The sequence below is a fragment of the Nicotiana attenuata genome, chromosome 9, assembly GCF_001879085.1.
Source record: "Nicotiana attenuata strain UT chromosome 9, NIATTr2, whole genome shotgun sequence".
NCBI lineage: Eukaryota > Viridiplantae > Streptophyta > Magnoliopsida > Solanales > Solanaceae > Nicotiana > Nicotiana attenuata.
The window spans coordinates 39,219,469-39,230,675 of NC_031997.1; the positions used below are offsets into that span (position 1 = coordinate 39,219,469).

At 37.4% G+C, this 11,207-nt stretch overlaps 1 protein-coding gene across 1 annotated transcript; it reads left to right on the forward strand.

Moving 5' to 3' along the window:
• LOC109232283 (serine/threonine-protein kinase HT1-like) lies at window positions 974–4,799 on the forward strand. Its single transcript, XM_019397992.1, has 6 exons — window positions 974–1,502; window positions 3,087–3,219; window positions 3,297–3,489; window positions 3,602–3,726; window positions 3,792–3,950; window positions 4,028–4,799. The coding sequence occupies exons 1-6, from the start codon at window positions 1,372–1,374 to the stop codon at window positions 4,322–4,324; spliced, it is 1,038 nt and encodes a 345-aa protein (XP_019253537.1). The 5' UTR covers window positions 974–1,371; the 3' UTR covers window positions 4,325–4,799.

Below are 11,207 nucleotides of genomic sequence, written 5' to 3' on the forward strand. Positions count from 1 at the left end.
CAATTATAGCTTCTTTTTAAATGTTTAATTCACTGTTGAGTAATAGTTTGAACAAAATTCTTTTATTTGAGGAGGCAAGACACTAACATGTGAGTGTACGCGTTCCTTTGTTAGATAATAACAATAGATATTTCCTATGGATAATCAATACAATATATTTAAATAATTTATACACCGTCAAATAAATGCTATTATGCAAAGTAAACGTAAAATACAAATTCTGGTAGGCAGCCATCATCAATTGTTTGAGTGGCGCTGTCCCCTGGAATTGGTAGCAGATCCACTTCTTCCATCTTCCATGTGCCAAATCGAATAACTTTTCTTATGATTACATAAAAAAATATAACATCTCTTTCAACAGCATCTCGTTTTTTCCCCATTATATCCTTCTTTGTCCCCTTCAATCTAAAATTTAATTTTAAATAGTGAATGAGAAAATATTATTTATAACTTTGAGATTAATTTAAAGATATACTTGAACGTAGACTCGTGAGTACTAGACACTATGCCCTCTCGTGGCATGTATAAAAAAATTAGAGTACGTAGCGAAAAATAGGTCGTTAAACTAGATGAAACATTTTCTTCTACTATTTAATACTCTTAAAAAAATGAATGAATCGATGTTTACGTCTCGTTAATTAGCACTTTTAGTTGTCAAAGCCTTAAAATTATGATTTTCCTTGAGGTACAAATTGGTGCAAAATTTAGGAGAAATTTATCCTAGTAATTTTTTCAATTTAAACGACTCATTTGCTTCTCACAAGCAAAATAACGTAGACCAGAACTACTCAGATCTAATAAATATAAAGGACTAAAACTGGTTAAATAAATTCCAAAGTTAAGGATGTTTTCTGCCCATTCACGTTGTGTAATATGTATATCATTTGCCCCTCTTACCCCCCCTTCTCCCCCCCCCCCCAATTTTGGTCCCATAAAAATAATTCGTAAAGACAAAATAATGGACCTCCATTTTTCCCAACACAAACTAAATTCCTTCTTGTATTTATCCAATTCCTTGCTTTGAAATAACAAGAACAAAGTACACAGTAAGAAGCATAAATAAAGTCTTACCAACTAACTAACACGCATCACTTTTGTCCTTGATTTGTTACTTTAATAGTAGTTATTTTGCTCTACATCTTCACTCTTCAGTGTAAACACATCCAAGATTTTGCTGATTCTTTAATATTCTTTTTTTTTTTTTTGGGGGGAGGGGGGTGGGGTTTACCGCTAAAAATGAAAGCAGTTACAAGTTTCTTGTTATCATTATATAGCTGCGTAGTTGAGCTTGAGTACAAAATTTGTACTGATAATGGAAAAGTATCATAAATTATAGTATTAGTCAAATATAGATGTACTGTGAGTGTGGCAATGGGATCTGTAAATGAGTTGTATTCAAGGGAAGAGTTTAATGTGGAAAGCAAGTGGTTGATTGATCCAAAGCTTCTTTTAGTTGGTCCAAAGATTGGTGAAGGTGCTCATGCCAAAGTGTACGAGGGAAGGTAAGTTGACTTTCTGTTCAATGTCTGTTTAATGTTTAACATTTCAAAAGCAGATGCGGATCCTGGATTTAAAACTTGTTTTTGTCCAGCTTAACATATTGTGCTTTTGAAAATTGTAGGTTCAAAATGTAGTATTTGTTGAAATTTTCAGATATATATATATATCTGTTTCGTGTTAAAAAAATTGGGGTCAGTTGAATCCATTAAGTCTAAGCTGTCAAAAGCTAGACGAGTTAGTAAAGAGATACTATATTGATATATTATGGATTGCTATACAATGCTTAGTCCTCTGGGGACATGATGGATATAAAGATTTGTTTTTGACTGCTTATCGGAGAGAAAAAGAGGAAAGCTTTGTTTTTTACTGATTTGCAGGAACAGTCTGTTAATTCTAAAGGTTTTGTGAGCATTGGTGATTGGAATTTAATTCCATAGCGTGATCTCAAACTGGCATATGACTATTGTTCCAATTTTTATTTCTCGTATGCTATTCGGAAATTGTCATCCCAAGGAGGGGTAGTTTCAAGTATCTCGAGTCTATAATCGAGGGTAACGGGGAGATTGATGATGAGGTTTGGGGTGGATGAAATGGAGGCTCGCATCCGGTGTTTTGTATGATAAGAAGGTGCCACCAAGACTTAAAGAGTAAGTTCTACAGAGTGGTGCTTACACCTACTATGTTGTATGGGGCAGAGTGTTGCCCAGTCAAGAACTCCCATGTTCAGAGCATGAAAGTAGCAGAAATGAGGATGCTGAGATGGATGTGTGGGCATACCAGGAGACATAAAATTAGGAACGAAGTTATTCGGGACAAAGTGGGAATGACCCCCATGGAGGACAAGATGCGGGAGTTGAGACTGAGACGGTTGGGGCACGTGCAGAGGAGGAGTACGGATGCTCCTGTTAGGAGGTGTGAGAGCCTGGCCGTGGTGGGGCTGAGAAGGGGTAGAGGAAGGCCGAAGAAGTATTGGGGAGAGGTGATTAGGCAAGATATGGTGCTACTTTAGCTCACCGAGGACATGACCCAGGATAGAATGGCGTGAAGGTCGAAGATTAGGGTAGTTGGCTAGTAGGTAGTTGAGAGTTACCCGTTCTTTTTTAGTAGTATTAGTAGCTCCCTTGTTTTTCCGTTCGCTCCTTGTTTTTTCGTTCGCTCTGTGTATCGTATTTTCCAGTTTGTTACTATTTGATGCTATTTTTTTTCTTTTACTTGTTGTTTCTTTGTTGTTGCTGTTGTTGTTGTTATTGTTGTTACTGTAGTTGTCTTTTTCGACTTTTCCTTATCGTCCCTTGTCCCCCTATTCTTTCTTACTTCTTCCTCTTCTTCCTTTCTCTCTTTTCACCTTTTCTTGAGCCGGGGGTCTATTGGAAACAGCCTCTATACCTCGCCAGGTAGGGGTAAGGTCTGCGTATACACTACCCTCCCCATATCCCGCTTGTGGGATTATACTGGGTATGTTGTTGTTGTATGCTATTCGGAAATTGTCACTATTTTGAGTAATATGGTCTGGCAATGTTTGTTACGTCCTGATTTCTAGTTTTTATGCAGTTTGGCTTTCTTTATTTACATGAGTTTTTGTTCAGATACAAAAACCAGAATGTAGCAATAAAGGTGGTCCATAAAGGGGAGACAGTGGAGGAGATTGGCAAGAGGGAAGCTAATTTTGGAAGAGAGGTTACGATGTTATCCAGAGTTCAACACAAGAACTTAGTGAAGGTTGCATTTGAATCCCAAAACTGAAATTTGCAGGCAATTAATTAATTACTGATATATAGTACTTTTCTCATTTACAGTTCATAGGAGCTTGCATGGAGCCTATCATGGTAATTGTGACTGAACTTCTAGGTGGGACATTAAGGAAGTACTTGGTGAACACGAGGCCAAGGTGCTTGGATATCCATGTTGCTATCGGATATGCCCTTGATATAGCTCGTGGAATCGAATGTTTGCATTCCCATGGAATCATCCATCGTGACCTAAAACCTGGTAATAGTTATAGATTTGTAATCGAATGTTTGCATTCCAACAAAAATTGCTTTCCTGTTTATGAGAATGACAATAGGATAACTTACTACAAGGATATGTATTGAGTTTGCAGAAAACTTGCTTCTGACAGCAGACTACAAAAGTGTGAAACTTGCTGATTTTGGTTTGGCAAGGGAAGAGTCAGTGACAGAGATGATGACAGCTGAAACTGGAACATATCGATGGATGGCCCCAGAGGTAGATTCTTGAACCACTCTGCTCGTGATTTACAACCGACACATTATGCTCATTTTTGTTGGCAGCTTTACAGCACAGTCACTTTAAGGCAAGGAGAGAAGAAGCATTATAACCACAAAGTGGATGCCTATAGCTTTGCAATTGTCTTATGGGAGCTCATACATAACAAATTACCCTTCGAGGGCATGTCTAACCTGCAGGCTGCCTATGCTGCTGCTTTTAAGGTAATTATAGTTATCCTCTTCTAGTAAGAATGGTAGGATAATCACTCAGAATTTGCTAATTTTTGTATGTATTCCAGAATACCAGGCCAAGCGCCGATGATCTTCCTCAGGATTTGGCCTTAATAGTGACTTCCTGTTGGAAAGAGGATCCAAACGCTCGTCCCAACTTCACTCAGATAATACAGATGCTTCTTTCGACAATTTCACCACCACAACCTCCCAGGATTTTCACTTCACAAGCTGCTGTCTTGCCACCAGCATCTCCGGGTACGAGAACCTTAATGGCCAAGCGTGATGACTCATGTGAAACCCCTACAACACCCATGGAGAACCCGTCAAGTCGTTTCTTCTTTTGTTTTAGCCAATGTTACTGATCCCAATGGGAAAATGGCTAACTGATCCCAATGGTTAACTGCTCTCTTCTAGGAAGCTTATAAAATGTTTAGCTGCACTGTGGGGGCATTTGCACGAATCGCCTTCTTTGAGGCAACTATTTAAATTCTATCCCCGTTAGCCCAGTAAGCTAAATTTGTTCAAACTACCTTTTTATGTGAAATTTAGTCCAACTGGGCAAGAATTTAAAGAATGGCCTCAAAGAAGGACATATATATGGTGCAAATAGTCCGAGAATTAGTTGCTGTAGTAATTAGTAGACCATGTAATGTTGAACGTGAAGGTGGTTGCAGGGAGGTGCTTGATTAGACTCCATTGATATGATTCTGAGCATCTTGATGCTGGAGGTGGGGTTGCTGTGATGTGTATTATACTTGTAAAAATATGTTCCATCCAAAGGCCTGTTACTCCAATCTATTGCTCTATCATCATTTGGGTTGGTGACTTTTTGGTTCATTATCCATTTGTTTAACATAGCTGGTTTTCTTTTATTATTACGGTAATGTTCGGGCCAGTTTGCGCATAACTTGCTATTTTGCAAATTACCGGGGTAACTCTAGTCACCAAAGCTTAGGCAGATAGAGAGAAATCACCAAAATTTTTTATGTTTAATGCAGTTGTTTCCAAACAATCATCTAAGCATCTCAAACTTTAAGGATGAATAATTATTTTTATGAAGTTCAAACAATTATCTATTGCTGAAATTAGCGTACACTATACAATTACAGAGCATAGGAAAGGGGTTTCATTTTCTTCTCGTGGAAAGTGGAAATCAATTACTGTAGGAAAACATTAGGGAGTTGGGAAATATATCATTAACTATGTGGAGATATTAGATATGGTAGTTTTCTTTGGCTATTATATATTGTACGTCCTCAGTTTCATTTCCCCATGATCATATTTCATCCTCATTATTTGATCTCTACTCTTTTAATAGTCTAACTGAGAACTGTTTTCCCTACCCCTCCACACCATATTAAGCCTTGTGGCTCTCTTTCTCACACCACTTGTCTTCGAGTATTCTGCTTCTCTTGGACTTCACCTTGAATGGATTGGCTTATCTCTAGCAGCAATAACACACAGGTTGCATCATGATATTTTGATGGAAGAGCATTGGTGTTTTGCTAGTCAATTTTCTCATAACCAGAGGCGGAGCCACTATGTTTGGCAGTAGCTTTGGTTCAAATTATGTATTTGTCTTATTATTTTTATTAAATATGTATAAATTATTAATTTAGAACTCATTAACTTAAAAGAATTAGGATCCCAAACTCATAATCCTGGCTCCACTTGTGCTCATAGTCAACGTTTTTGGTTTTTGGGACTCGTTGGCCCCTGTAATTTTCATTGAAGGGAAAACTGGCTGACTGAGTGTTTGCAACACAACTATGTATGGCGCAGCCTCTACTTCGATTTGAATATGTTTCTATTCAATATTCTTATTGACCCAATACCTCGCTAGGTGAAAGCCTATGAATACTGACCATGATCATTGCTTGTGATGCTGTAATGAACCCAATTTCTCAACACAAACATAGATTTGTATATTATAATTAACTGAACTGAATTACACTGGAAACATGAAATACTAATGGAATTAAAGGAACAAGGAAAGTATAACCAGAAGGTGTTAACAAGCCAGAGAAAGAGAAATAGAAAGGGGGTGAAAAGACAGACTCAGAGAAAGGGGAGGGAACTTCACAATACAATCACCTACCTTATTTTCTTAACCTACTCATATTTAAATATTTTTCCAACCAAGGTCCCACACATAACTTGCTAAAATTCCCAATATGTCTTCTAGGAGGTTCTTGCCATTCATAACAATATCCTCGTCCTCAATTAGAACCTTGTCCTCAATGTTGGAATAAAGCAACAGTGATATCATAACGGTGACTATGTCAAGACTTGAATGTGGATCAGGTGTTACATGGAGAAGATATGGGTCTGAAGAACAGCTAGTAGATAGATCCCATGACAATAATATTGCAAAGCACAATGTTGGAATTGGCAACACCTTTGAGTTAATTATTAGATTATATAGAGCAGTAGTAGTTGGGATCTCACAAGCTGACTCATGAAAAATTATTGAACTTGGCCATATCTAGTCTGGCAACATATTGTTCCATCATCCATCCAACCAAAACATGACATAATCTCTTCAAAGTGTCCGTGAAAGCATGCTCTCTTAGGATAATGGAAACTAATACAAGCCCAGAAACACTATTTTTAGCAACTGTAGCTCTTTTGTCTAGAGACCAGTATCTACAAACATGAAGGTAGAGTCTAGAAAGGTGTCTGGCAGATATGTGTAGCTGGTAGACATAGCTGCCATGCAGATAGGATAGAGTAAAGAGCTATTTCAAGGGCAACCACTTTTCTCAACCCCTACTTAAGTTTGTCAAGCCTTGAATCCATTTCTCCAATCTTTTGCTCTAAACCTGCTTTATCTTCATGATCGCTTTCCTCAATGTTGATTATTTCATTATTACGACCAATAAAATCGCAATTTCCACGAAGTGCATCCCCATTCCTTCCTTTGTATTCAAGTAAAAGTGATTGTTTGATGTGTTATATATACTACAATTCATATTTAGCACGTATACCATCTCGAGTGCTGTTACAAACAAAATTCTAAACAAGAACCACCAATATTGACTATTTGCCATGTGTCGACCCAAAGGCAGACCTGTATGGCAAATTCACAATAAAGCCATAGAACACCTCTAGAGGGATAATCGACTCTCTCACTTGCTCTAAGAACTCTAGCAAGTTGCTGGAAGTCATTGAGCTCAACCATTGATAGTTTGTTAGTTGTCAGTATAAGTACATTGTCCATGTGCCAATACAAACCTTGTGTCAGCGTTTGTAAATTTTGATGGAACAACTTCTTGTTTAGTAAAATTTCACCACCTAATTTTGTTATAACCTTGAGTACGTACTTTGCTGAAATATCCTTATCCAGCGTCACGCCATAGTTACATCATTCAAGGCAAACCACAAAACAAGAAGGTTTTGTCTCCAAGGTAATACCATCGCTCTTTGTCCAAACTCTGTTAGTCGGATGAAGGGTCTTTTTCAGCATTCGAACAGTGATGAAAATCTGAAGACATTCTTGTAAAATATTGGTATGCAAACACCATTCTTGTGCGGGATCCCACACTGTAGTCATATAATTAGAATACGCAAATGAGCAAAACTTGCTAGTACATCCCAACAGTAGTAGTGCTTGCATGTATTTGGTATGGCCCCTTAGAGTCAAGATCTTGAAATTTACACCATGAACAATAGCAGGTCAACCAAGGTTCATAATGAATACATTCGCTGCTCGATTGAGTGGAAATAGAGTCACATAATCCTTAACTAATAACAATTTACAGGCAGTTATCATTATACATAATTGATCGTCTAAAACAAAATAAAGCTTACTTATCGTAGTCTATAAATTCTCCACATCCGTTGTTAAAGCCAGTGTACCACCAGGATCCCAAATATACTTAAATACCATCCTGGTGGCAGCAAGCTGACGGCTAATCAGTGAGCCAATTTTGGTCCATCGATGAATTTTTTTGAACACTTAGCCATTGCTGATTTTCAGTCCTACAACTTCTGGATGAGCAGCACCATTGGGTATCGGATTCATGTTGTTGTCCATCTTGATTGAGTTTTCTAGCTCGAATAAAATTAAAATACTCTCTCCTTATGCCAACGCCAAAGAAGTAGCAAAAAAAGCATTTGCGCCCTCATGCTTTGATTTAGCTTCATGGCCAAGCTCCTCCGTTGTATCGACTAAGTCCCTATGCACATTCAAGGATTAAAAATCTGGCTCTTCATGAAAATAATAGCAGCAACAAAAAAAATCCAGTATAATCCCACAAGTAGGGTCTGGGGAGGTATGTATGTACGTAAATCTTATTCTTACCCGATGAAGGCAGAAAGGTTGTTTTCGATAGATTTTCGGCTCAAGAAAAGGTAAAAGAAGAAGAAGAAGAAGAAGAAGAAGAAGAAGAAGAAGAAGAAAGAAGGAGAAAGAGGAAGGAGAATAAGAAAAAAGAAGAAAAATAAAAAGGAGAGAAAAAGAAAGGATAAGCCGAAAAGAAAAAGTAGCATCAAACAATAACAACAGGGAAAAAAGGTAAACGTATGTCACGAGATAAATACCACCAAAGGGTCGTGATGACACCTAACGTTCAAGACTAGGTAAGACAAATCACATTAACAATATTAAATCATCGAAACATGATATAATAACACTGACATAAACAACAAAAATGGTGATAACATGAGCCAAAACTAGCAATACATAATACAACTCTCCAAAACTAGGTAGTACAGAATCATGAGCTCTGAGCCGTATACATAAGAAAGTCTCAAATACAATACCGTCTGAATGTAAAAATAGCAGTATCAACATAAAGGATGGGACTTCAAGGTCTGCAATAGCCATGTAGCATTACCTTGAATCCTTCTGAACAACTTATGCACTCACTTTCGAAGTCCGCTGCCTCCAACACCCTGATCTACACAAACATATACAGACGTATAGTATGAGTAGATCACAATCGGTACCCAGTAAGTATCAAGACTAACATCGGTGAGGTAGTGACGAGGTTCAAGTCATGTGATACTCACTAGTCAAAGAATCTGTACAATATATCAATAACTGGCTATGACAGAGTACAGTACCATCAATCTCATTAAAGCATATGATAAAAACTCAACGTAGAAAATCTATTTTTTCTACAAATAAATCATCAAATAGAAACAAACGCATATGATAGCATGTTAAATACAACTTAAAAACATGCTGAAATACATGACGAGGTTTCAAGAATACATGTCATGATCATGAATGCCACCCTAATGCTCCACATTTCATCACAATAGCAATATCTACCCTTATGTTTCATACCTCCTACACAATAACAATATCCATCCTTATGATCCATACCCCAATACGATAACAATATCCACCCTTATGCTCTATACCCCGATATAATAACAATATCAATCACAATCGCACGGCAAAACCTCGTCCCATCACCCAATCAATTTGCCTAATATGTCCACATGTGCCATAATCATAACAATGTGATATGCCACATCATCACTAGAATGACATACACTCATAATTTGTCAACAAAGAGCAATGGTACATGATACTAATAAAATACGGATGGGGGTTCAACTTTTAAAGCATGACTATGGCTAAATCAATTTAGCAGTGATTCTATAAATATCCATCTTGGCCAATTAGGACATTATAATACTAAAACATGATCTCTAGCATGAAAAGGTAAGCTCGAGTAGCCATACAAGAATTATACATGTATCATAGAGAGTACATAATTAAATCAAGGCATAGTAAAAGTCTAGAGTTAGATCTGGTCATAAATCACACATAGCACTCGTGTACACATTCATCACCTCGCATACATGTTGCTTTACACATAACACGATTAGGCAAATAAGGTCAAATCCTAAGGGATATTCTCCCACACAAGGTTAAACAAGTTACTTACCTCAATAAGCCTAAATCAATCGTCTAAAATTGATTTTCTTTAAAAAAATACCCCCGTTCGACTCAAATCTAGCAAAAATAACTCAATAACATCAAATAAAATGCTAAATAAACCAATTCCAAACAATAAAGTCTCAATCTTTACCCAATTCTCAAAAAGTCAACAAAAGTCAACCCCAGGCCCACACGATCAAAACTCGAGTCAAGGGGTAGATCCCGACTACCCATAACCCCACGAGTCAAAATTTGTAATTAGATTTAAAAACCAAGTCTAAATCGACTCTCAAATCCCCAATATTTATTTTTCAAAACATAGACAAAAAAACCCCAAAAAATTCTCTTCCAAATTTCATGATTTAGGTGTAAAAATCCACGGGAAATCAAGATAATATCGAAATCAAGTAAAAATCATTTACCCTCTTGCCTTGTGCGAAAATCCTCTTCAAAAGTCGTTCCTCTCCAAGCCTATGGTTGAAAATATAAGAAAATGAGTCTAATTCCAAAAGTCCCTTCTAAATAATAAGTTGCGGAAGTTGCAATTATGACCAGGAGTTTGGAATTGCGAGCCTCGCAAATGCGAACTGGATCCCTCTGCCTCAGTTATCGCAATTGCGACCAGGAAGCTCACAAATGCGGACTCACCTTCGCACTTGCGGATGTCACATTACGACATCAGCTTCGCAAATGCGAAGCTCGCCTTTACTGCCCAACATTGAAAATGTGATACTCACTCCACTAATGTGAGCAAACCATCGCAATTGCGAGTTCTGCAAAACCAGCAAGATTAAACCTTCCCCTAGCTAATTCAAAACCAATTCGAAACTCATTTGAGCCCCTCGGGCTCCACACCAAATATCCATACAAGTATAAAAACCCCATACAAACTTGCCGGCATGCTTGAATATCAAAATAACATCCATAACGAAAAATCAAACACCAAAATGCATCATGTCAGCCTTCAAATTTAAGAGCTTCAATATTCACAACCAAGCGTTCCAAACCAACTTGGAAAGAGATCAAAATTTGTACATCAGTTCCATATGACAAAACAAACCTATTCAAGTTTCGTAACAACATTCTAAACCCGATAGCCTCAGATTCAACTCATGGTCAAACTTATGAACTTTCTAAACCTTCAAATTACCAACTTTTAGAAAAAGAGACAAATCACCCTAGGAACCTCCAAATCCATATATGGACATGCGCTTGAGTCTAAAATCACCGTAAGAACCTATTGGAACGATCCAAACACGAATCCGATGTCGTTTACATAAAATTCAAACTTTGGCCAACTCTTGTATCTTAAGCTTCCAAAAATGGAACTAAGTGATCCAATTCACTCT

Coding starts and splice junctions, on each gene's coding strand:
- LOC109232283 (XM_019397992.1), top strand. CDS start 1,372: ATGGGATCTGTAAATGAGTTGTATTCAAGGGAAGAGTTTAATGTGGAA. Junction 3,727..3,791: donor ATCGATGGATGGCCCCAGAG/GTAGATTCTTGA, acceptor TTTTGTTGGCAG/CTTTACAGCACAGTCACTTT. Junction 3,951..4,027: donor CCTATGCTGCTGCTTTTAAG/GTAATTATAGTT, acceptor TATGTATTCCAG/AATACCAGGCCAAGCGCCGA.